Source organism: Ambystoma mexicanum, chromosome 9 (assembly GCF_040938575.1).
Source record: "Ambystoma mexicanum isolate Mex_15411 chromosome 9, UKY_AmexF1_1, whole genome shotgun sequence".
Classification (NCBI taxonomy): Eukaryota; Metazoa; Chordata; class Amphibia; order Caudata; family Ambystomatidae; genus Ambystoma; species Ambystoma mexicanum.
The window spans coordinates 1,305,762,557-1,305,790,025 of NC_090931.1; the positions used below are offsets into that span (position 1 = coordinate 1,305,762,557).

The 27,469-nt window shown below is 43.5% G+C and overlaps 1 protein-coding gene across 3 annotated transcripts in view; it reads left to right on the forward strand.

Moving 5' to 3' along the window:
• Nucleotides 1–27,469, forward strand: part of MYLK (myosin light chain kinase) — a 1,914,870-nt gene that overhangs the window by 1,073,784 nt on the left and 813,617 nt on the right. For all 3 annotated transcript variants that reach the window (XM_069616671.1, XM_069616673.1, XM_069616672.1), the window contains one exon: nt 3,977–4,129. In XM_069616671.1, the coding sequence (XP_069472772.1) occupies nt 3,977–4,129 (153 nt within the window). The remainder of the gene's footprint in view (nt 1–3,976; nt 4,130–27,469) is intronic.

The window sequence follows — 27,469 nt, forward strand, 5'->3', positions numbered from 1 at the left end:
ATCCATGTGGATGAGGGGCAATTTTGGTGTTCAGATACACAAGTGGGAGTTTGGTATGGTTTTGTTAAGCGGTGGAAAAGATCATCTGAATGGTTGTTAAGGGACTCTAGATGTTCAACAGATGCTGCAGGTGGTTCAAGATAACTGTGTATTTGGGGGCCACTTGATGTTTCTGATGATGAAGACGCACATTAGGAGGTTGCTGTGTTGAGGAGGGACACACATACCATTGGTGGGGCCAGATGATATGGGGGTGGGGGTGAAGCTAGACTGAAAAGTGGGTCGGCTTGTAAAGGAGCAGATGGGGAGAACAACCTGATGGTTTGGCTCTTGCTGGAGCAAAATGAAACACAGCTGTGTGTAATGAGGAGAAGGTGTCCATGTTAGGCAGGTGTTGAGCTATGAGGGACTGGATAGTATAGTGTTGGATGGGTTCTATAACTTTGAAAGGAGATGTGCAATTGCCTGTAAGAGGAGTTGACGAGATTGAGTACATGGAATAGGGGAGGGAGAATTTGTAGATGAGAAGTTAACAAGATTGAGTAAATAAATGAATCGTGAGTGAGAATTAGTAGATTCTTAACGGGTTGGGCCAATGCCTTTAATGGCCGATTACAATGGAGCTTCCTTTGGGATGTTCTGGGTGATTGAGGTTGGAGGAATTTGTACACGTGTTCAGGGGAAGGAGATTTAAAATTCGATTCCAGGGAAAGCAAGTGGATTGAAAGAGTCCAACAATTCTTGACCATGAAAGTTGCAGGTGGGGTGTGGCTTAAGTCCATGTGACTACTATTAATGGTGAAGCTCGGATATACTTTCTCTGCATATCTTATGCATGTTTTGGTGAGTGGGTTCGAGTCTTCCTACATGGCACGATGGATTGACAAGCCCCTGAGCGTGTTCCATCGACTGAAGGGTTGAAGCTTCTACAGGTCAGTAGATTAGGATGTGACGCCAGAGGATGGACATTCTTCTCAAGTGTGGTATCTCGGCAGTGGAGTTCTCAAACTCTGCCAGGCCTGCCCTTGGGTGGGGTTTTGGAGTGCCAAGAAACAATCGAGTTTACTGGGTGTATTTTGCAATATCAAATGTGGCACTGTCAAGATTGGATCTCCTGAGGAATCTAAAAGCGTATCTTTGCTGCTTGTCAACTTTAGGTTCCGTTATATGTTCTTGCATCCTGTTCATTAAGGTAATATTTTAAGGACAAATGTTCTTGCTGAAACCTGCACTTTACTATTACTGTGATTGAGTTTGGTCAGTTTCTCTGAGAGCAATGAATGGTGAGGCTCTTCATTTGACTGGGGCTACTGATGGGCAACTGCAGTCAGAATAGCACATGATTGCTTTAACTGTCAAGATATTATAAGGTCCTGAATTGTCATAAATTCATGAAATGTGAGCTGCAATCCAAGTTGGTCTTGCCGTTGGTGCTGTGGCATACAAACCATAGATTTGTGATAATCATCCTTTATAATATCTTATCTAATGCCCATCAAATGCATTACAGATCTGTATGTTTAACCATAAGCAAATTCACATACTCATTAATTGTGAGCTATAAAAATGAGGACATTTGCCCAATCGAAGTCCCTTCATTTGCTTTGATTTCATGTCATCATGTGTGTTTATGAAGCAGGATGAACATCTTGGACTATAAAGAGGCATTGTGAACCAGCTATTATATTATCATACGAGTAGAGAATTACTGTTATCGCCCCTATAGGTCTGTCAGCACACGTGTAAAGAGACTTCAGCGGATCACAGAAACTTTTATTAATAAACCAAATTACTTTACCCAAGAACAACATAGTTTATTTATTGGCTACCATCCCAATTCCCTTTGATCAGTCCTCCGAGATATCCAAGGCACAGTATAAATCAAATCTTTTAATATTTAGCCATTGTAAATGTGGAACATTATTCAAGATGGAGCGCTCCAGGCATACCAGCTTCCCCTAACCCTAACCCTATAAATCTAATCTTTTAATATTTAGCCATTGTAAATGTGGAACATTATTCAAGATGGAGCGCTCCAGGCATACCAGCTTCAGTGATGCTGCATAAGCAGTATGCCTCCAACTCGGAATAACGTGCAACAAAGTCTCTTCCATTCTTTCCCGCCCTCCTTGCACAGTACACCCCCCCCACTCCCCTTAGTCTGTTTTTTACTTGTGGCAAATCACTCTTTTCCCCATATCCGTTCAATTACTCTTCTGTGTTTACCTTTTCATAAAGGGTTATTGGATTGGTAATCACCAAATCCAATAGTCTGTTATTTTAGAGTGTCACATTGACTTGAAAAAGTACTGTCTGCATGAAATGTGTTGGTGCAAGAATATGTTTATCCTCTGTGTACCAGAGACATGCAGCTCCTTCATACCTTTCCAGTATTAGTGGCTCACACCTCTTATGGACCATACACACAGAAACATAATGTAGGCGTTATCCTGTCAAAGGACCTCAATTTTATTTAGTACTGTTATAAGGCAGTGTGAAGAGTCCACGAAATGTTGGTGTCAACTGGGCTCATGGACCATGATGGCTACATAATGTTTCTTAAAGAATGTGTGATGGGATATTGTGCGAGTGATATCAATGCAGCGGTGAAGATATTAGGGTGAGCTTGGGAACTTTATTGTTGTGTCTGGAGTTGGTTCACATCTGCCTTGGAAGGTAAGGGACTCCATAGGTGGTGCATGTTTGAGGATTACATCCGGCCAGAACTATATTGGTTGGAACAAACACACTTGTATTGCTGGGATGTGAACCGGTGGTGAGGTCTCGCATAGAGTCTAGGGCCTAGTTCTGAAGGACAGGTTTCCATAAAGCAAAAGGCAGTTTAGAGGTTGTCCAAAGCATAAGAACCAGGGATGATGATAACAGAAAAGATGGTAGATTCATTGAGCTTACTACTCTAACACTCGTGGAAAAATATGCAACTCTGAAACACTCATGGGAGAGACACCGGGGTCTAATTAGGATGTGAAAGAAATGTTATAGAGCATGAGGCCCATTGTATTCTAGAGTGTTGCAGGAATCATGGAATGTGAATGATTAGAGTGTTATTGCACACGGTATCTGCTGTTGACAACTATATATATCCACATGACCTACTTCTAACACAATGCTAGCAGTGCAGCTGCTTTGGTGGACATTAGTAAAACCATGCTCCTGCCTGAGAGTACAAGTACTGTGGTATACTGCCCTTTTTCCTGTGTGTATGTTTTGTGCTTGGTAGAAAGGGAGGTGTGCAGTGTAAGCAAAGGTATGGTATCAAACAGTAAGACAGACACAAGTGATCACAGTTCAAGGGTGTTTATTGAACTTAAATGGGTTTGAAAAACGCCTAACAAAACCTAAATCTAATGATGGGAGCAAGCTACAACCATCAAATTATAATAATGCAGTCCTAGTGGTGTCTTGTACACAATGAAAGGGCATATACTAATGATCCTATTGCCAATCCTTACTCCTAAATACAAATAGTGTGGGAAATGATGTTGTGCAAAAGAATTGTTCAAGAAATATGTTGGGATATTCAAGCAGTTAGCTTCCCTGCCCCACATTTTCAACATGGGACAAGGCGGCACACTCGAGCTTAGCACAGTCTCTGGCTTCTCTAGCACGAGGATGCAGTTCAAGTATACAACATCCGGGCCTTCTTTGCCAAAGTCCCTTTGCCATTCAAAGTCTCTTATTTCAGAGGGCCTGATGCAACATAATGTTTGTTATGTGCTTATACAATAACAAAATACTGTTTCAATGTGCCCACGGGGCAAGGGAGGGAGCAGGAGTGGGAAATGCACAGAAATGCATGAAAAACACAAAATGTAAAAATGTTCATATTGCATTGTTTATGGTGAAATCAAGCCATGTTAATGATTTTGCATGGCTTACTGACTCGAAGGGGGTTGTGGAATTAATATTTTGAAATAGATTATGGACAGTCAACAGCCTTCTTTCTTTCTAACAGATGAGAGTATTCCAGACCTTCAGTCTACATTGGAGGATGGAGTTGCCACACTCACAGTGCAGAAAGCCTTACCGGAAGATGATGGGGTTTACACCTGCGTGGCTGAGAACAGTGCTGGGAAGGAATCCTGCAGTGCCACCGTCACTGTACAGGGTAAGCACAGGGTATCAGGTGATATTATCCCCATATATATGGTCACCGTATATAATATCGCCGGGAAAAGGTTGTGGCGATATTATATGTTCCATGCAATAATGTCCCCACAAAAAAAGGCCATTTTTCGGCGACTTTTTTGCATGCTGATATTTTTGAGGGGACATTATTACATGGAACCAAGCACAGGGACTGCATGATAAACACAGCTGAAAATAGCAGTGGTTTCCCTGAGGTTGGTTCTCACTGTGCCCACATCTTCTATAAAAATCTTCAATAAAAATGCTGCGGTTAGTCAATTTTCAAGGTCACAAATCAGCAACCAGAAAAACATTCTAAAGTCAAATGAACAAGAAGCCCACTGGGATGGAAACTGTAAATTGGCCATGACTAGGGAGGGGTGGAAAGTGTGAATGTTCTGCAACCGTAACATGCTACATCATGCTAGTACACTGAAACAACAGTTATTATATAGTTGGTTAACCAAATAGATCTTTAGGAGGTCTGGCGGAGCAGCAACTTGACCAGGATTGTGACACTGCGTGAAGCAGTTGCTTCGATTGGTAAATGGAGAATTTGCCACCAGTCTTCAGACTGGGCTATGGCTCTGCCTTTCGCAATTTAAGTTCTTGGGATGCAACTGTCCCCATGTTGGCTTAGAGAGGCCCCACTAGTTCCTTAGGGCTTCATACAGAAATATGGCAAAACTGTGTGGACATTGTTGGTCAATCAGTTAAGACATACTCCGTCTCTTTATTCAGACTCATTCCTAGACTGACACACTATGCCCGCACGTGCTCTGAAAACAAAGGGACACCAGATCATGAATAATGAATGCACCGTCAAGTGTGCTGTGCCCGAAGTTGGCTCCTCTGAGAAGCTCACGTCTCCCCTCCTCGACGTCCATGCACATATACCCGTGCTCGAACAGACTAGCAGGACTCAACAAATCTATGCTTACTGGAGTACCAGGAGTCCTTTATTATGTTATCAGTGCTGGTTCTGTGAGGAAGTAGCAGGGGAGGCCACTTTAAAACCGATTGCAGAGCACGGAGCGCCCACGAAGTGCACCATCAAGTGCAGTTGTTGCAGTGTGCCAAGTAGCATGGCACAAGTTTGATTCTGATCGTTTCTGCAATATCGCGGTTAGTCCCAGATGTGACTTTTTGTACCAATTTTGTAATCAGCTAGAATATTTACCTTTAGCCTTTTTCACATCATTTGATAATTTATTCAAATTAGTTCTACGTTCATTCATTTATACCTGTACAGTGTGTGACTGTTTGTTCACTATCTGTTATTCCTCAGTCACCCACTTTTATGTTTCTAGCGCGACAATTGATAGTGCTTAATGGCCTTATTCTCGTTTGAGAGAAGAACATCCACAGATTATTACCCAAACCTCTGCAAAGAAAGTTGTGGGGCAAATCACTGACTTTACCCAAATAAATTGGTTCTTTTTTCAAGTCATGTCTTAAAATGGCAATGCCTAATTCGCAGGCGTGTACAGATAGACAAGCAGAAGCTTTTCTCTCAGCTGAGACTTCTGTTATGTCATCAAGTCAAAGCCGTTAATATTGTTTCTACTGACCCTTCTTTGGAGAACTAATCATTTGATCTGTTAAGTGAGTCACTGATGTTTTCTAATTCTCTGCAAAGATCATTTCAATTTTTGGATTGTAAATCTACACTTTTGAGCCTTCAGAATTTTCCAATATACCTTCTCCTACTCCTTTGAGTTCTCCTCAACTATTGAATCCTGGAGTTAATTCGCAAAAAATGGGCCTCTTGTCTTTGTTTGCTCTAAATCTATTGCTAAATTTGCTAAACTTTATGCAAACATTAACAATGAACAGAAAATGAACTCTTCAGCTTTACTTTCTTTTAATTCTAAAGTTACCCTCTTGGAGGGGTTTATGTGTGTGCAAAGGACATCCCCCCCCCCCACTTCAAATGAGCTAGCTGTTTGCGATGAGTCTATTGCAAACTGTATTCTCCAATATACAGCAAAAACAACTCTTGACTCAGTACCGGCATTGGAAGTGAACTTTTGGAGTGTTGACGTAGATGTCCTTCCAGTCAAGGGTGCCATTGAGCCAGACAAAAAATGCTGAAAATGCTCAGCAGCAACAACAAACTACAATAACAAACAGGCGACCTGTTAACTATGGTGCTAAGAAGTTCCACAGAAACCTTTGAGCTTCAGATCTTAGTGCACACATACCTAATGATAACTTGGTCTCCTCCATACCAACCAAGGAACTATCGATCATGAAAAAAGAGCAAAAATAGAATAAGGAGAAATCAACATGTGACCCGACCTGTTCTAAAACTGTCCATCAATTGGAGAATGTTAATACCGTTGACAACTAGGACATTGTCAATACTAGCCTCATGTTGATCAACGTAAGTGATCTGTCTACCTATTCAGAGGATAGCAACATTTGTGAAGTTAAACTCCCCCACCAATAACGACATCTCATTAGCTGCAGGTTTTTCAACCTGAGAGCACTCAAGTGAAATCCTGGACGTTTCCAGAAAAGAGAAAAATGTTTATCTAAATCAAAAGAGTCTGCACCAACCACTTCGGAAGCTTTTGCTTCTTCCCACCCATTCCCGTTATTGAAGGTGAATGATACTCCGTTACCTGCTTCTGTTTTCATGCCTACGGATGGGATATTTGTCGACATTGAAAGGTTGGGACAATCTTGATCTGCTGAGCCCACTGACTCCAATTTGCGTATTGGGTGTGGGAACTTGCGATCCAAGGCTGAAAAAATTAAACACATATTTAAACGTGGCCTTCCCATGATTTTAAACCATCAATTTATTTAGCCCCTTTTTCATGAAATGCTTTCCTTGAGAAATATTAATTGCAAAGACATTGACTTTATAGATTTTATAGAGGCGCATATAACCAACTCTGTATTAATTTCTATTCTCAGTACATTTTCAATATTGTTCTTGCGGAAGCAGTAACCTTTGTATTCTTAGGATATGTCTTCTGCGCCCCAAACTATCATCCCTATGTTAAAACTATAGTATTAGGCCGTTGAAGAGGAGGAACATGGAGCCCAGGACTTTCTCTCAGCTTAAAATCCAATCTAACTCAGATAAGCTTGCCATAACAACTGAAAACACTTTTTCCAAAAAGGATCCTTTTGGTAATAATAATTGGTCCTACCTGCCATCGACCATGGGAAGTTCTAATGCAAAGGGCATGAGCTCAAACTTAAAATTGGCGAAAGTCATCTCCAGGATTCTATCTTGGAACATTTGCGGTTTCAACCACCTGTTTATAAAACATGATGATATTGTATTTAAAAAATTGGAAATGTGTTTCTACCAAAGGTATGGATCATGTTATGTTAGCAGAGTTTATAAAGTGCACTACCACCTGAAGGTATCTTAGCGCTTGGAGCCCACATAGCTAGATACTGTAGCCTAGAAAAGAAAGGTTTTCAGGGATTTCCTGAATTGTAGATGATTAGCGATATTTCTAAGTGCAAGCTGCAGGTCGTTTCACAACTGAGCAGCTGCCACAGAAGAAAGACCATCCTCCCACTCGAGAGCGGCGGAAGGAAGGTACACACAGCAGGCCAGCACACCAAGAATGCACAAGCCGTTTAGGAACATAGCGACTGAATTTGTCACAGAGATACTCTGTTCCCAGGCCCCGATGAACCAGACACAGTGACTTAAACTTCACGCGCTGAGTGACAGGAAGCCAGTGAAGTCTGTGCAGGACTGGAGTAATGTGTCCTCCATACGGGGATCCGGTGGCCAGCCGGGCAGCAAGAGTTTGAAGACGCTGAAGTCTCTGAACAAGGCCTTTAGGCTGAGCAAGCTGGAGGGAGCTACAATAGTCCAACCGACTCAGAACCAGGGCAGCTACAACTAGTGGTCTGAGTTTAGAGGGGAAGTACTTTCCTAAAGACCCTCAAATGAAAGTGTCCTGCCCTACAGACCACCGAGACCTGATGCTCCATCGAGAGAGTTGAGATCACAAACCCCAGATTCTTGACAGTGGTGACGGGAATAGGAAGGGGGCCAAGGGAGGATGGCCAGGAGGCCACCCAGAGTGAAGAATCAGGGGATGGGGGGACCCACCACCAACACCCACGTCTAGTCACCATTAATTCTCAGCCAGTTGTGGTTCATCCAATCTCCCATGGCAAAGAGACACCGAAAAAGGCGAGACGACATCTCGTACTGCTCAAGATCTAATTGGATCGGGATCTGAGTGTCGTCCGCATAAGAATAGCATCTAATGCCAAAGGAGCGGATGAGACACACAAGTGGCTAAATGTCGATATTGAAAAGTATGATGGACAAGGCAAAGCCTTGGGGAACAAACAAAACCCAAGGTCGGCACCTCAAACAATCACTGGTACCTTGAGGTAGGGACATATAATACAACAACAGTGGTACCAGGAGAACGAGAGAAACTGAAGAAGGATGGCAGAAGGATGTAAGTATCAAATCATTATTTTCATTTTATTTAGATTTGTATAAAAAACATAGAACCTTTTAATCAATTCTTAAAACACATTTTACTAATCATGCACTCATACATTCACTCACTGATTGAATATCTAAAAAATATAAATGTGCTAAGGTGTTACAAGAAATACAATTCATTTCATTAATACAATTCTTTCCTGATATCTGATATTTTGTCTGGAATGAACTATTATCAACTATTATCAACTATGATAGGTTGTTTAGAACCATTAATAGTATAATGGAAAAGAATTCCCTACCACAACAAAAATACCAAGGATTCTGTAAAATGTGGGGTAAAGTAAAATGTCCGCCGAACTGTGTCCAAACCTATTTCCGTCCCTTACACTCTAAATCTAATTTAGGAAAAACTGGGTGTCTCCTTGACCCCGCAGCGGGCTTCCCTCCTTCTGGATATAGCTTTCAAATGTTTCATTCTTGATGGGAAAACCCAATGAGTGGTTCAAGAACTTTTAAGTTAAGGATCTTTTTTTGATTGATTTGTTATTTATAGTGCGCACACAAAAAACTGAATCATATCCTGGCTCATTTGGAATAATGAACTAAAGCATAAGTATCAGTACTGTGAAAAAATGTAGATGCCAGTAAGAATCATGGAGAACTGTAGGGTAGCCATTCCTACTTTAAAAAAGTAGGTTTTTAAACCTGCTCGAAAAATGTAAAGGGAGTCTGCCCTTCTTAGATTAAGTGGGAGGCTATTCCATAATCTTGGTCCAGCGACCGAAAAGCTACAATCACCTAGTGATAAACTGTTGGACCTAGGAATCATAAGCAAACATTGATCTTCCAACCTTAAAGCCTGAGTCGGGCGCTATTGTTTCAATTTGTCTTAAGTGGATTGGTGCCAGCCCATTAATGCATTTGTACACTAAACACCCAATTTTAAATTTTATGCGGTCTTCCACCGCTAGTTAATGCAGTGACCGACGGAGACCAGAGGTTTCCCTATTCATAGCAACACCAAAGACCAGTCTTGCTCCAGCATTTTGAGCTTTTTGTAGGCAGTGAATCTGTTTGGCCGGGGCTCTAGCCAAGAGTCCATTACAGTAATCTAATTTGGAGTTCACCAGAGCTCCCACAACCATCGCACGGTCGGGTCAGGTTCATAAGGGAATGCCTGGCATAGGAGACGGGTGTTATAGAACACCAAGTGTATTTTGGCTGAGACCTGACCATTACAGCCCAGTTCACTCTGCCAAACACAGCCAAGATCTTTTACCTTGGTGACATATTTTAGGCTGGCCCCTAAAATGGGGAGCTGGAGGGAAGCTTGTTCCCTCAAGCAGGTGTTTGCAAAAAAATAAAATAATTTCAGTTTTATTTGGATTTAGTTGCAGCCAGTTATTTCCATCCACATTCCTATCTCCTCCATACACATACTCACCACAGTAATGGCATCTTCCATATCATCAAGTCTAATGTATAGCTGGGTATCAGCATAATGATGTTCTTCCAAACACATACAATCCTGCCAGATTTAACTATCGATGTTAGAATTCCAGAAAATGTCCATTCTTTTGGCAGTGGGTCCTCAACCCCTTGTTTTAGTTTCTTGCACCTCTTTCTCTCTGACTTAGGTCCCATACCTCTCTGGGTTGTCTTGGGGTCTCCCCGACTTCTTCTGTAGCTTGTTTCTCTTTTGTGGGTGTCCCAGACCCCTTTGTATCAATTCAGCATTTTACAGACTTCTCTGCATTCAACCCCCTTGTGTGCTGCTTTTGTGGGCCCTCTGCCCCTGTTTCACTCAATGTCCAGTTAAACAGACCTGGTACACTCTCCTGCCAGGTACTGATCCACATAGGATATTTCATGAGGTTTATTCAACTTTTACAGTTCTTTCACTATCCCTTTCTGTTTCTTGGGATATTGGTATGTGTCTATTCAATCTACACATGTGTGTCTAATCCCTCCAGATACCACCATCTGGCCAACCTTTTTCCTACAATTGGGAAATGTTGTTGTGGTCTCTGGTCTGTCCTGGGAGTGGAGCAGGGCTTCTGCACTGCTTCCACGTTCGGCATCCTATTCTCTGTGTCTCCGCAGTGGTAGGCTCTCTCTCACATCCTCGGCTGCTTGCCTTCACCCTGCTTTGGTTTTGCTGGTCAGATTTCCTTTTTCCCCATCACTGGAGTGGCCCATGCTTCATGGGGCTACTCGTGACACTCCCTCCAAGGCAGCATCTTGTACTCTTCTCCTCTGGTCTCTTGCCACAGAACCGTCATCTGGTTCCTAACTCCTCCAGGGTTGGCTTGACCTCTGTTTCCTCCGGGGAGGGCTAGAATCTTTGTCAAGGCCTTTAGAGAGGGATTCTCCTGACTTCCCCAAGTCCTTAGCACTTTGCTGGCGTGTAAAGCGTTTCCCTCTCAGGCAGGCCCTATGGTCCACAGCCCCTTCTCCTGCAGCATAACTTACCTGCTCATTTCTCCTCCAAGGAGGCCTTGACAACACTTCCCGGTGTTCATCATCTATTTCTACTCTAGTTGGACCAATCGGAAGCCAGTAATCACTACAATGTTCCTTATGGTTCTCAACGGTGATCCTCATATTCCGCACTTCTCCTTGTCACAGTGGTTGTCAGCGAAATGTCTTTCAACTCCTCCCTATTATTTCTCGTTTCACTATTTCTACACTTGATCTCTGTTGGGTCGGTTTTGCGCTTCATAATCTGAGTATTTTCTATGGAAATGGTAGGGTGACAACTCATGGCCCTATTAGGGAAGGGGTTGTTGTTAAAGTTGTAGGAAGGGCTTCTAGGGTCAGATAATTGGCAGGGATGCCTTGTTCTCCCAATATGGTTGTCGCTGGTCCCACAGGGGTTTTTCCCTCCAATGAGATCCACCCGCTGAGTACCACCCCCATGGGGACTATCGGGTAGCAGCATCATCTTACTTGGCCTAATGGAAGCAGTGACGATACCCTGGGATTAGTGACATAGTTCTCACATGTGTGTTGCAAATTTCCTGATGCAGGTGACTGAAGAACACGCTGCATGTTACTTTGCGCATAATTTGGTTTTTCTGTTATCATCTGTTATCTAATGTGATCTCATTCTATTGTACCTTTTCTGAATGTTTAACTAACATGTACCTTTTTCCACTCCCTTCCATTCCCTACAGCCTTACACTGATGCTTTGAAGTGGTTTACTACAATGTGTAGCATGTTAATAAAATCCCAAAAAAACTATCTTGGTCCCTTGACTCACCCTCCTCCCTACCTCTAACCCTCTAGGTGCATCCAATTGTAAATCCCTCCATTCTTCGCAGTTAGGTTTGTGCTCTATAAATACATAGTCTCCTATATATTCCGGTCCTTACTATCCGACTGTGTGCAGCGGGTGGAGAGAATTTGTCCGTGTGGTGTTCAGAAGAGTTTGCCACACTCGCAGCTGCTCTTTAATCTCTACATTTGTACATTGTTGAACTTAATAAAAGGAGTCTGGTTCCTAGATGACTTGGATGCAGACAAGACATGATGAACTCTCCTGGTTGTCTGAGGTCTGCCGGCGCTCCAGAGATGAAGGGGACTCTGTGGGTTCAAGCAAAGTGGGGCTAAGAATGAGGTTCTGTTACTTTATAGGACTTGTGCTGAGCATTTAAAGTTTATTAGTACCTGGCAAGGGACAATTGGTTGCAACAAGCAATATGATTGGCCCTCGCTGGGTCATTACCAGCCCGACAAAGCCTTTGTTGCACTGGTCTGGGCTCCATGGAAAGGAATAAAATACTACACCTAGTTCCTTCACCCTGTTCCATGGTGGCCATTTTGTTTCCTTCTTTTTTTCAGTTGCTAAACACCAAAGCCATTTCGTAAAAAAAAAGACACCATTAGTTCCACAGTGTAAGGGGCCGGGGTACTAATAGCAATAAGTGGCTTCTACAGGGCAGAGGGAAGCATGTTCACTTTTGATGTACAAGATACATTCATATAGCACAGACTTTTAGTGAGGTAAAGTCCCTTCTGGAGATATCGCTTTACACCTCCTATTTAGATTCTTCCAGGGCCACAGCTATTTCCAGCCCAGCTGCAAAGACTGACTAGCGGTCTTTGAGGATGTGCTGGTGCTAGCGCAGGCACTAATGAAGCTATCCCTTCAGAGACCTGCAATAATGAAGCCCCTGGTTCTTTTTGCAAAGTGCCTCTGACTGGCATCTATGTGCTCCCCCCTTCTGGAAAGGACTGAACCAGATTTGTATATGTTTTTTTTCTCTTTCTGTAATGACACATCCATCTGAAGCTTGGAAGGTTGTCCAGCACAATGCTAGTGGTTGACTCATTCAAAACCGTCTACCCCTCTTCTGCATTGCTTAGGATTTTAACTTGTACTTTGCCAAAAGCAATAATAATTTTAGAGGCTATGTACTTCCATAATCTTACTGAAGAAATGTTTGTTTACATTTTGTGTAAAAATAATGTGTGCTAACTTGGCCTAGACAAGGATTAGATCATAACTGGGCATCCCCATGTGTAAAGGACAGATTGTGATGCAAACAGGGTTTGGTGTAAATGGATGCAGATATCAAATGCGTCTATAACGTGTTTTATGATTTGCTATAAAACCAGTAATCACTACTTAGCCTAGAGAAAGCCAAAGGATTGGTGAAACTGTAGGCACGTGTGCCAAATGGTGGTTCTTGGCTAATTCATTAGGTTGTTTGTACTGTATGATTCAGATTAAACCTATCTAATAGGGAAGATAAAATTGCCTACTTTATTGGGAAGCTATCAATACTGAGCACACGGCTGTGGGGGGACAAACCTGTTCATTGCATTTTGAAGGAGGCCATCTCTCGAAGAACAAATGTATTGTTTCTGAGAAGATCGATAAGTGCATGTCTACCACTCCTTAACTTCTAACTCTAAAGGGATATCGCCATATTGATAAATCTGAGACATTTAACTGCAGGTGCTCCAGCAGAATCCCATGCGTGCATATTTGGCTTGGTGAAAAGCCCACATCACTGGTGGCCATGACTTCATTGAACATTCTTTTGAAAATTCTTTGAAATTCTAGCCACTGAGTGCCCACTTCCTGGGCTTTAATTGCGTCCGAGAAGTCTACATTACTGTTTTTAACCCAAGCCTTGGAGGATCTTCCAAGAAAACCAAACTCGTTTCTAAAATGGGTACAAGTGTGACAAAGATCGTTTACAAGTACATTGGTCAAGTCCTGGAGCTTGCTTGACCCAAACGCCACTCACTAACCCTGTTTCCCGGTTGCACAACAGCCGATCATGCATAGACTGTTTGATTATCTGATCAATCTTTAGTACAATATTTGATAGAGACTACCAATGCACAGGTATTTTGACAACTGCCCAATATATGTCCATAGCAACTTCCCATCTAGCAACACTGAGGGCTTGGACTAGTACTTGAGTCTGACTGGGCTTCAGGGCATAGTAAGAAGGCGCCGCAAGTATAGGTCAACTGTTTTGAAATGAATGAGGCATCAGCAGGAACTAACTTTCGAAGGGGGACGCATTCAAGTTCTACCGAAGGGGCACACGCATTTCAGCACAGTATAGACAAAATACTGACAGCCATTTTAGTAAGCTTAATAGAGCAAGTTACAGCAGTTAGAAAATAGTTATTGAGGCTCTAGGGTTGGAACCGACCTTGCTAAGCTCTGTTCATTGTTGTGATGCCTTTTGTTGTTGATGCAAGGTTACAGGATGTGTGTTTGAGGTGAAGCCCACACCTCCTTGTTGTATGCAAAAGGGGTTTTCCTGGATACCTCACAGTTGAGTGTTTTTACAAAAATATAGATTTACCAAACCGATTTTGCGTTTGGTGATACGTTCAAGACTTTATTTATAAGATTATTTGTAGTGTGGACTCGTGGTCCCAGTTAAAGGTCAGCCGACACGTGTTTCGACTCATGGGTCTTTATCAAGGCTGATACATGTTTAAAATTACACACATATAACCACAGTTTATTGTGAAGGTGATATTTGTGACATCATATATGTGTGCCGGTGCAACGGTCGTGGTGCAGTGACATAGCATTGTTGTGAGGTCCAATGTAGTTTCCTAATGACATTTTGCATCAAACATATTGTGTTTTAATATATATGATTATGTACAGGTAATACAATGTTTTAGTACATGGGGGAAGAAGAGGGGAGAGAGCGGAAGAAGATGGCAGAGGGGTTAGTTTGTTGCAGATTGATCAGTGCATGTTAATTGGGATGGTGAGGTGTCCTCTTACCTATTGATGGTCTTTTGCTTCCCCCATGTGGAGTCTTGTATTGTAATTTCGGTCTGTCCTGTTTGTGACAGCTGGGCTCCTCAAAGGCCCTGTAATTTAAAGATGCATTTGGGTCAACCTTGAAGTCTACCGGGTATGGACTGTTTATTGTACCTCTTGCTGCATGGTGAAAGTACCTTTCATCAGTCCCAACACTGCGCAACATACTGAGCCCATCATTCTTGGCACACAAAAACATGACTGCAATGGATTGGCTCAGTGCACAAGCTAAAATTGGTTTTACACAATGTGGCACTTGTTCAATATTCAGATATGCCACACAAACCCAAATTGCAACTTTCAATGGCTGTCCACCTTTTAAAATCACTGAGCACTTGAATTGCAGAAAGAAATATATGATTTATGCACTTGTGAGAAAATATATATAGGAAGCACCATCCAGGAGGTCCGTGTCAGAATACGGGAGCATCTGAACAGCATCGACTCCCTGGATCCAAAGCTATCCCTGGCCAACCATTGGCAACAACATCATCAAATGGAGGACAAGAGCCAGATGTGGTTTATTGGACTACAATCAGTCAAGGTTGGACCAAGAGGAGGAAACAGAATGCAGAAACTGCGACAGGAAGAAGCTAGATTAATTTGCCTTTACAGATGTGTAATAAACGGCCTGCATACTGATCATGACTATAATGTACCAAAACATTGTATGACCTGTACATAATCATATGTATTAAAACACTATTTCTGATGCAAAATGTTATTATGAAACTACATTGAACCTCACAACAATGCTATGTCAGGAAGACCTGCATTTTAAAGGAGGGGGGGGGCTTAATTGGCGTTTTTGATGCTAGTCACCTAGCCAAGACAGAGCTTGTCCTGAGGAATTATCTGAGGGCAAGAGACAATGGAATAGGGAGGTGGAGGATAAGTGGACAGGAGGAACGAGTCAGTGTGTAGTGTTCTGGTGCGGACATGGAATGATAAGGTGAACCCAGAGCCAAAGCAGAGGAATGGCTGTGAAGCGTTGACTAGGATTACAGAGCGCATGTGCAAGGCATTGCGTTGGTTAGTGAGTGAATGTGCTACTTTGGTATGATGGTGCTTGTAAGGTAAGTGGTGAGCGAGTATGGACGTGAGTGACATTGAAAAAGTGCCAGGGAGGCTGAAAGGAGGGTGATTAAAGAAGGTGAGTGTTAAGTGTAGTACAGAATAGTGGTAGGAGAGTGTAGTACAGAATAGTGGGAGGAGAGTTTAGTAGAGGGTGGAGGGTGGTGAGAGGCGATTTCAGTGGAGGGTGGTGAGAGGCGATTTCAGTGGAGGGTGGTGGGTGGCGAGTTTAGTGGAGGGTGGTGGGAGGAGAGTTTAGTGGAGGGTGGTGGGAGGAGAGTGTAGTATGGAGTAGTTGGTGGCGTAATACATAATGTGGGGGCCCCTTCAGCCATACTGAGAGGACCCCCCCAAGTTTGGCAACCAAGCACAGGCCGCGCCACAATCTGGCCCGTCCTGGACCACAACACATAGGTAATGTGCATGATCATGCTGCTGCAGTGGCACGATGTGCACTGCACTTGGTGGAAGATGTAAGTATGTGTTTTAATCAAACTTTACATTTTTCATCTAGTATAGAAACAAGGGGTCTGTGCCTGGCTCTTGAGCCCTAACGCCCAAATGTAACAGCCAACTCTGCACATGGCCAGTAATACGCGCAGCAGTGACACCATAAGAAACATGTTTGTGCTATCTCTGCCAATATATGCCAGTATCCCCATGTGCAAACTTTCTCTTGTTGCATTTGCCCTTCGTGCCAGTAAAAATCTCTTGATACAGGAAGAAAACCTGGCTACTGCACAAATGCTTGCCAGATAGCCACACCACCATGTAAGAATAGTCCTCATACAGAACATTTTCCTTGTTTGGCTGCACAAATGCCTCCACCCAGCATGTAAGAACACTTATGTTGACTTTGCCCATGGCATAAGTAAAACATGCAATGCCACAGTAAGAAAACATTGTCTTGCTTAACTGCCCCCACTTTTCGCATGTAAGAACTCTAAGGAAGGTATGATATCATGAATGAAGACGGACACAAATGAGACACAGTTCAAGGGTGTTTATTTAGCAAAAATGGGGTGGTTGAATGCCTACCTAGCCCTATATATAAAGATGGGAGCAAGCTTGACCACCAAATATTAAATAAATAGTCCTAGAAGTGTCTTATCAAATCAAACGTGGCCTATTCTAAAAGAAATATTGCCAATCCTTACGATATTTATTTATTTATAAGGTGACGAAAGCCTTCAGGCACATAACAAATGTATGTGGGAAAAAGGTGTATGCAAAAGACAATCGTCTTTAAGAAAGTGTGTATCAGGCTGACTGAGCTGTAGCTCTCCCTCAGTCAGGCTCGATCCTCGCAATCACAAAACTGGTAGGGGTTTCCTTCCCCTAAACTTCCAATCCCTTTAATTCAGTTTCTCACAGTTTCATATGTTTATCTAAACCAGTGGTCTTCAAACCTTTTTGGCCTGGGCCCCCCTGAGCAAAGTTTGGCAGGCCAGGCCCCACAACAATGCCAGATGGACAGTATGTAGAAACCGCTATGAACTTTTGCGTGCCGTCACCGCACCCTACTCCCAGTACAGACCCAGGGCTCTCTCCACACAACTCCCATCACTATCCCAGTGCTGCCGCCCATCCTGCTCCCACCACAGTCCCATAACACAAGCATACACACATCCATACACATTTAAATAAAAAATAAATCGCCATAAACGTACCTTCTGCAGGGGCCTGCGCGTGGCTACTAGAATGCCCCACTCCAGGTTGCTCTGCCCGTATGTGCGGGAGGTGCAGGAGCACCCCCTCACACTTACATACATGCAGTGCCCCAGCCAGCATTTCCAATGAGCTAAGCAAAACACCCCCAGCCTTGCATGGCTCAGTGATCATATGCGGCTGGGGAAATGAACTGTCAGAGGCAAACAGTTCAGCCAGCCCAGGAACACTCCCTCAGCTGGAAAAAGCAGTTGAGGGAGTGCTCAGAGTTTCACTGAGCTGGCTCCTTGGCTCCTCCATAATGGGAGGCGCGCCCCACAGTTTGAAGACCTCTGCTCTAAACAGTGACCTTCGATTGGACACTTTCACTGTGCCGGAAGACTCTTACTCTGCAGCATCTGTACACAGTTGACAAGTTATGGGCAAGGCGCAGATGTCTTCGAAGTTGTAGTTCCACTAGATGTCCCATAATGTACCATAATGTACCTTTCCTTATGGTTAAGTAGTGGATTTCATCCTCACAAGTAAAGTTCATATATTTCGGACAAGTTCTCTCTTCAGCATCACACGCGTGCCACGTTTCCCGTCACTCAGAAACTCACCGGCCATGCAATGCTGTCAGGAAAAGACTTTCTGCTCTCACGTCTGAGGTCAGGGTCTCACCACCTGCCCCCGTTTCCCTTGGGATCAACATACACCCAGGAAAAGCTGCACTGGCCTGTATCTGGCCTGCTGCAAGCAGGTCTCCTTGCTTTTTGGCTCTCTCCAGGCTGCAAGATCCAGCCACACTGAGTCGGCGTTACGGCATCTCACCTGTCCTTGGCCAAGTAGCAAGTGCGGCTGGGAATGAGAAGGATCCCCTGCTGGACTCAACCACTCAGCCTCCCATCAGTTCTCCCAACTGCTGCTCCCTGTTCTGCTAGGAACTCCACCTTTTATGCACCTTGGTTTCTTTAACAGGCTGCAGGTGCAAGTTCTGGGCTGGGTCTGCCTGTCCTTGCCGAACTGTATTAGTGAGACAGTCCAGTATTAAAATGGGGCAGTCTGCCTTCTGTCTATGTGTGGTTTTGAGTAAGCTTTATTCTTCTTAGTCGCCTCCTCTTTTTCTTAGTGATTTTTGAAATTGGGGAGGAGGGATTGTGATGGAAAAATTGTCCTTCTAAAGGCAGAATGGGTGTGATTGAGCGCTTCACCCTGCTTGGTCTCAGTGGGGCAGGGCCACTGCATATTACTAGAGGTATAATTTCTAGTTGTAGCACATGGGTAACTCAGTGGGGTAAGGGAATTATGGGAGTTATAGTTTTCTGTTGCAACGGTAGATAGCTTGTGTATGGACACATCAGAAAAGGAGGGATGTATTAAATGTCCTCTGGGTTTTTAAAGTGGGGGGCACTAAGTTACTTTTAAGGGTCAAAAGATGGTTTGATTTCCCACGTTGCTTTCTCTTTCCCTTTTCTAAGTTGGAGTTGGGATGCAACAGGATTCTGCTGACAATATCCTCTGAATAAAGGATATCGGGTAGGGCCATGTCGGACAAAAGGGGGGAATACTGCATCCCACCCAATGGCATTCCATCAACAGTCCCCAAGGATCACCTGTCCATGTGATCCTACCGCACTGGTCCACCCCCAGGGTCTGGTTCCAAAGGCGATGTCCATTCCCTGGCCACCTGAACAAAGAATCCCCGGGGTCGATATGTGAAACCACCCTTCGGTTTCTCATAGAACACCCATCATATTGAACGTGCCCCTTATGTGAGTACAAATGCCATGTCACAGTTAAAGGACTGTCCAGTCTGCCTGCCCCATTGTGCAATAAGTTGCCCCCCCCAAACCTTCCTCCATGTAATAACATTCACCAAGTTGGTTTTGTCCATAAATTCCAGTAAAACATGTAAGAAAATGTCTATGCTCCAATGCCCCTTTCTTGGACCCTGCCTTGCACACATATATTCATACCAATTCACCCAACATCCACTCGTCTAGTTGCAGCTGCTGAATTTTTTATTTGGAGCTGCGTAAACATTTCCCACAAATATGCCAGAGCAATCAAGCGTAGCAATGGAGCCTATACCAACCATAGGGGTTTTTGGGTGGCTTCCCCTTCCTGTGAGAATGTATGGAATGGGTTAAAATGGTGCATTATACAGCACATCTTTCTGTGAAAAATGTTATAAAAAGCCAGACGTTTGCAATGGGTTTTGTAGGGTGACTCCAATCCAGTAGATGCAATTCACCAACAGTGCACAGGAGCATTTCCAAACACATTTCCATGATGCTTTTGCCCTCAATATATGTCCGTAATAAAACATGTTCACGCTAGCTGTGCCCATACAGGTCCAGAATGGCTGCACTAATATATGCCAGGATTCCCATGTAAGAACTTTCTCATGTTTGCCGTATGTGTAATGCCAATAATTATACTATGAGAAAAGATATCCATGCTGGCACTGCTATTATATGGCAGTATCCCCACTGTGATGAATCCAAGGAGATTGTCACCTCTCTCCAAGGGGGAGCCAACCCCTTTGGGATTATAGAGATGAGCCTGCTCTGTTACACACCCCATAGAGGACAGGGTAAGCGGGATACTTCTGGAGGTGACCTCCACTTAGGGGGCAGGGACTCTGTTAGGGCTAGAAGTCAGCATTGTTCCCCCCCAGTTTCTAATACCTTTGTGGGGTGTTTAGGGGTTAGTCTCTTGCCCCGTGAAGTTTAACCATGCCAAGGAGAACAGGGGCGGTGTGGCTAGATGGGGAGGGAGAGAGAGAACGCATGTCTGGGAGGACTGAGCCATGACACGCACCAGGAAAGTGCAGTGGGGTGCAGCTGCCCTCTGATTGGAGCAGCCCCAAGAGGGTGGGAGAATGAGGAGTCCTGGTAGGTTGGTGGGGAGCCCAGCTGAAAAGTCACGTAAGTGACTCTGCACTGACTGAGATGTGTAGAGCCCTGGGAGACTGACATGGGCCCTGTGGGAAGAGTCGCATAAAATGCTCTGCAATGGCAGGAGGGGCAGCGAGACCGATTGCACCTCCCGAGGAGCACTGCTAGAGTCAGTCAGGAAGGCAGTGGCTCAAGTGTAAAGGGCAGCATTCAAAGGACAAAGGAGAAGGCCCCAGAGTGGGGAAGAAGGAAAAGAAACCCAGTGTGTGAAAAGACAAAGCGGAACTCCTGAGAGGGGAGTAAGAAATACCTGAGCACCAGAGTGGAGAGAGACTGAAAGAATCCCAGATAGGGAAAAGAAGAAAGAATCTGAGAGAGACCTGAGGTGGAATACCCCAATAGCCTTCCAGCACACCAAGTGTTGAACTGTAGGCAAAGGCCTTTACTAGAAGGGGAAAGGCTTGGGGTCAGAAGCAAGCAGCCATCCCTTTCAGTTATTTGGCTGATGAGGAAAGTATTTAGGCTAGAACAGGATTCCGCAGAGAGGACTTTTCTATTTTTAGACATCCTGACAAGCACCCTTTTTACCTCTCATTAAAGAATAGAATTTGCGTTTGTAGATTTAGGCAAAGTTTATTTGGATTTGACAAAAATAAAAAGCCTTGAAATAATGCCTAGTTGTCGGAGTCCTGATTCTGACCTTCCACACCACATAAGGACATACTCCTGTTTGCTTTGCCAATAACAATGCAGGGGTACAACAAGAAATTATGTCCGAACTGGCTGCACCAAAATGCCAGTCTCTTCTGGTAATAGCACTTATAATGCTTACCCTACCATAGATGCCCAGCACAAAATGCCTTGCCACAGTAAGATATTACTACACTGGCTGCACCCAAATGCCAGTCTGTCATGCTTGCTTTATCATATATTCCCTGTAAGAAATGTCATGCCATAGTAGAAATGCCTAGACTGGCTGAACCAAAAGGCCAGTCTAGCCACATAATGACACATACCATGATTGCTTTAAAATGGATAGATGCCCATGGTAGCACAACCCCACCTCCCAGCTCTCACCCCACCTGACAAAATCAGTTCCTCAGTGACGGTCCAGCCCAAACACACATGCACAACCATTCACCCAATATTAACTCGCTCAATTACTCAGACTATTCACTCGCTTGTTCACACATGCACCCAGACATCAAAGACTCACTCATTGACAAACACATCACATAAAACATAACATACCCTTGCATTCATGCATGCAAACATATACCATAAACATGCAACACCCTTGCACACACACTTACAAAAAAGATGTATGTTTGCCATCTGTTTCTTGAATCATTCTTCTCGGAGAGACTTCACTGTCGGCAGACCTTCTGTTCTCTGCTCTCCACCACACTGACAGGAAGCGGGAGCCAGGGGGGGAGCTTGTACAGTGGAGCCAGAGGCCCTCCATCCTTCCGCAACTGCAACATTTCTTTCCTGCAGTCGGAGGGAGAGGAACATGAGTGTGGAAGGTAAAGAAAGGGTGGCACCTGAGTGTTTGAAAGGCACAATTACCTGAGATTGACATTCTTGTGGGACAAAAAGTTAGGATCCACCTAGAACATCGCAGAGGGAGTAAGACGGATGAGGCGGTTGCATCTAGGCCCTCACCACTGCCAGCCAGAACCTAGAGAGTAAGGTTTTCTGATATCTAGGGACCATCTTGGATTTTAGGACTGTCTGGGCTAGTGTGGACGGCGACCCAGGGAAGACGAGAGACAGGGTGACTGGCCTCATTTGAACATTATTCAAGTTTATAGTAAAATCCCTTGAACCGTCTTCTAGACTTGATGTGTTCTTGAGGGCATCTGTGACCTAATAATCATCATCAAATCTTGATCTTTATAAAGACCATAATAACAATTTCACATTTACAATTCAAGCTAAAGGTTCTCAGTAGATAATAGGAAAGAAGGGAGAGAAATATATTAAGATCAATATCCTTCTCATCTGTTAATTTTAAGAGAATAATACTTGGCTCTAATTCTCAGCACACTGCTGAGAGGTTTTGAAAGTCAATGCACTAATAGAGGCAGAGCCACGTTGGAGATATAAGCGTCGTCCTATTTTGGATAAAGCCACAGAAATTGGGAATAGATAAGAAGGTACAGCAACCTACTTGGTAATTTCATAGGTTGAACAACCTAACTAAGCACTGTTGCCTGCAACTACTTGCAATGCAGCCTCTTCCTAGCTTGGTACCCTGACTAATGGGCCCTAGTGAAGCGTGGCTGCATAAGAAGGGGTCTGGGGTCATAAAATGCTGCACTGCCCTGCAGCTGTGGGAAATAATGTGGCTCGGCATGCTCCCCCGAGCTTTGTGGGAAAATGTGGAAATATAAAATGGGGAAGTAAAGCCACTGTGACATGGCCACCAAGCAACAGACACCGAGCGGCCAGCACTGGAAGTTCATCCTTGGTTGCCATGGCCCCCAAGCAACAGACACCGAGCGGCCAGCACTGGAAGTTCATCCTTGGTTGCCATGGCCACCAAGCAACAGACACCGAGCGGCCAGCACTGGAAGTTCATCCTTGGTTGCCATGGCCACCAAGCAACAGACACCGAGCGGCCAGCACTGGAAGTTCATCCTTGGTTGCCATGGCCACCAAGCAACAGACACCGAGCGGCCAGCACTGGAAGTTCATCCTTGGTTGCCATGGCCCCGAGCAACCACAGGTGCAGCAGTGTGTCTCCCTTCCCCCACGAGCGTGTAGGGTGTGCGAGAGGGTGACTGGCAGCAGACAAAGATAAGTCGGGGTTTGTTTGGCGGGAGCAGGAGTGGAGGAAGGAGACCAGAGAGCCCAGGCGGGGGACCATGGCCGTCATCCAGTGTGGCCTGGCGGGGTGGGAGTGTTTGTATTTCAATTTCATAGGCATAATCGCTAGGGGAGGGGGGCCTATTCTGGCAATTGAGAGTACTTGGCTACTTATTAACAGCTGCCAGCCAAGGAATCCTCCTAGCGATACTTCTCATCTAGTAAAAAAGTTCACGAAAAGCCAAACCTTCAACTAACTTCCTCCAAAATGAACCCTGGATTTCGTTAATTATGTATTGGAAACGATGAAGCCAAGACCGTGAAATGCAATGCTCTTTCACAGAAGGGACTCTGTTTTCTGTGAACAGACATCTCTCTACGCCCCCCTATAGCTCACCACCATATAGGGTCACGGCGCTTGATTTCTTCCACTCTATAAACGCGCACATATTTGTTTATAAAATCTATAGTGCCCGCGCTTTGGTCTTAAATTTGTACAATCCAGGAATGTCGACCAAAACCTTTATGCAAACATGCGCACAATGAATGCTCCAATGCCCCATTTAGTAAATAATATTTCCAACAAAAATGTCTTCTCAATCCACTGCAGCAATTTATGGTATACAATGGCCGAATGAAACATTGTTTGATTAAAAAAATAATAATAATATTCTTTAAAAGTTCATTAGTGCTGCGCGATCTGTCGCCTTGCCTAAGATATGGGAATGTTTTCAAGGTCCTGCAGGGGACAATAATTTGCTGGAAACTCACAATTAAGAGGGGTACTCTCCCATGACAAGATATTTGCATTGGAAAAATAATTATTTGTGCACAGCACGTTTTGTGGGAGAGGGATTATCCACTTAATAGCAAAGTTTAGCTCTTATCAAGCAAGCCAAGCCCAGCCCAGCTCTCTGTCAATATTAAGGGCCAAATATCCCCCAGGGACTTCATTACCATGTAGTATGATGTACCACACGTTGCCCGGTCTATAATGTAACCAAACTTTTCACATGGTTTTCCATTGCTGCCCTGGCTGCCGCTTTACGCTGAGCATCAGACGACTGCATCAGCCTGTTGTCTGGCTTGTCTTTGTTCTGGTGTGTCTTGCTTTTTATACTGACTGTCTGCCTGCTTGTGCCTGCAGTCTTTGATGACGTTGTTCAGCTATGTCCTCTGCCCCGGCTTCCTCTTTCTACTGAGGATCAGATGAATTTTAAAAAAGTTAATAGTCTCTTGGGTGGCATGACGAGGGAATCTACCCTGTCACTGGGCATGTGTATTTCTTGTGTGTCCATTAGACTCATTTCCCAGATTTTCTTGTATACATTTTCCCGGATTACTTGTACTAATGTTGAGTGCATTTTTAGCTTTTATTATGGTTGGTTTTTAAGCAAATTTGTAGTTTTTTGTTAAGGTTGTTTAAGCAAAATAGCTGTGGTCAATTATTAAGCAAAATAAGCATCAGTTCTAATTTCATCGAGCAGGGGCGCCACCACAGCAACTTTAAATTGAGATAAATATGCATTTGTTTTGATTTTCTCCACCGGGGGTGCCACTTCAGCAAATTTAAACCACACCATTAGATTTCTCATGAACAGTTACCCCTGTTAGTGCCCTCTAGAGAGTTCCCCCCTCATTTCTATAGCAGGCCCACGTTCAAAAATATATATTAGATTGCGAGGCCTGTCTCCCTGCTGTCATATGGCCCTGATTTTTGTCCAACCCCACAAATGGATTAGGATCCCTGAACAGGCACTGTGACGAATCGGAGGATGTCGTCCCCTCTCCCCTATGGGGAGATCTTTCCCATTGGGCCATGGTGGAGCGTCCACTGGAAAATAGTCCCCCTGGGGGTAGTGCCCCAAGGGAGGATCACATGGGGGAGGAAGCACCTTGTGGGATTGGAACAACCATTCTCGGAGAATGCGGTATACACCCGCGCCAATGCATCTAAACCCTCCTTCACCCTCTTTTAATAGGGCCACTATGATGTATTGTCAACATAGTCAACCTAATATATTTGACAAGACTAAAACATCAGAAAATGCAAAGTATACTACATGTGGTCCTATTTTGAGGTACTGTGAAGATGACCATGATTCCAAGGATCACTCTTGAGAAGCAGAGTGAGCGCTCTACACACTTAGTTTGCAATTGGCCCAAAGCAATTCAACCATCCAGCGCTGGAGTTCAAAGACGGCTCAGCTGAGATGCCAGGAGAGAGCTGTCTTCTGAGGACAGCTGAGCAGACGAAATCCAGAAGGGAAGCAGTGAGAGAACAGAGGGAGAACCCGAATGCGGTCCCGGACGAAAGCGATGTACTCAAAAATGTTGAATTAAAAATCTCGTATTGTTCTATTCTCTTTATGCATGTAATAAATTAATAGATTTGCCTGATAAAGTCGAATGTTTAAAAGCTCTTACTGCATTTAAACTTTCGTTCTCATGTTGCGCTCTTACTGTGTTTAAACTTTTGTTTTTATATTGTGTTCTTAGCGCGTCTAAATTAATTGCAGCACTCTTTATTTTGTTTATTATATAGCTGTACATTCGCACATGAATGCAATAATATCCTCTTTTTACAGTTCAAATATCCGATACTTAGTACATTCACCTTTTCATATGCAATACTTGGCCGTCTATGCAAGTTATTTTAAAGCCAATGTTAAGTTCCTGTTCGCACACACCTTTCCCTTTTATTTTGTTCATTAGCCTTCTAATTACCTGCTTAATGAACGAGGTGGGCATTAATAGAGTCTCTTGTGTGCTTCAAATAATGCTTCAAATAATGGACATTAATAATTAAGTTAAACGTATTTAAATGCCAACACTTTCATTATTAAAACAAGTTGTCATATATCGTACAATATTTCCTAACCAGAATAAAATGAAACACGTGAAGCAAACTTGTTTTTAAACATTTCTTTAATTCTCCTTTTTCAAATGAGTCTCTGATTTTAATGACTGCTAGATTCTGTAACTCTATGCGATCATGATACTTATTTCCAAGCAATTCATTCTATTCCATCTACAGCACAATTCTGTTTACACTAAATGCCAGGCCAGAGGTGTAATCTACCTAACTCAATGATGAACACGTTTCTGCAATTTCTTTAATTCTTTTAATATTCTGAACACTTTGTGTTTATTTTTTGTGCATGCTTTTTCCACAAATCTTTTGCAGAATGCTGCTTTCTTGGATAGCTTGTTCTACCTGCAAATGTCCAAATAGATGGTTTTGTGTGTCCAATTGCCACGTTCAGGCTATTAGGCCAACCCTCTAGTTTCTTATTGGTTTTCAGCAAACCTTTTAGTATTGCCTCATAACTGGTACCAGAGGAGTAGACAGGGTAGGGCCTGAGTGGGCCAGCCCACCCTGAATCTGTAATTGCCCACTGAGCAGTACTGTATGGCATTTACTGATGTTAATGTGACTGCGGTGGGCCCAACTACATTAGCTTCTGGCCCGACTTGTCAGAGAATCCTGGCTACGCCTCTGACTTTTAGAAAAATTGCTCCTGATATTGGCTTGCTTTCTTTCAAACCTTGTCTGTGACCCAATCCATGTTTCCTCAAAATAGTTGAGAACATTTGACAATCCATTTTCAATTCCTTGGAAATTATTTTCATTTATTGTGCTATGTAGTCATTTATCACTTCAAGTTTTGGCAGAAATGTTAGTGCACATAATTGTCTCATGTGGTTCTGAAACTCGCTGTCTGACAAATATTTTTGTTGTAGGCCATCTTTCTGTATATTTCTCCACAGACATTGACTGAAATGAAAATAACATCCTTGTATATCACTCTCCGGAAATGTTTGTGTGATACTTTTTATAGCCGGCTTTTCAAACTCTATGCTACAAGTCTTTGGATCTGTGGATGAGTTAGGCATACTTTCTTTAATTTTTTTGAAGACATCTTGGTATCCTTTCTCCGATTTATTACATATCAGAAGATATAATAAGGGAAATAATTAATTGTCTATTTCCCCGTGTATACTGTGTAACTATTTGAATGCCTTAGGACAACTTTTGAAAGTGCCGTACATCATCCAATTTTGACATATAGCTCATCTTTCCAGGTATTGAGCTGTGGCAAATATTATGTTAAAAAACGATTTCATGTTCC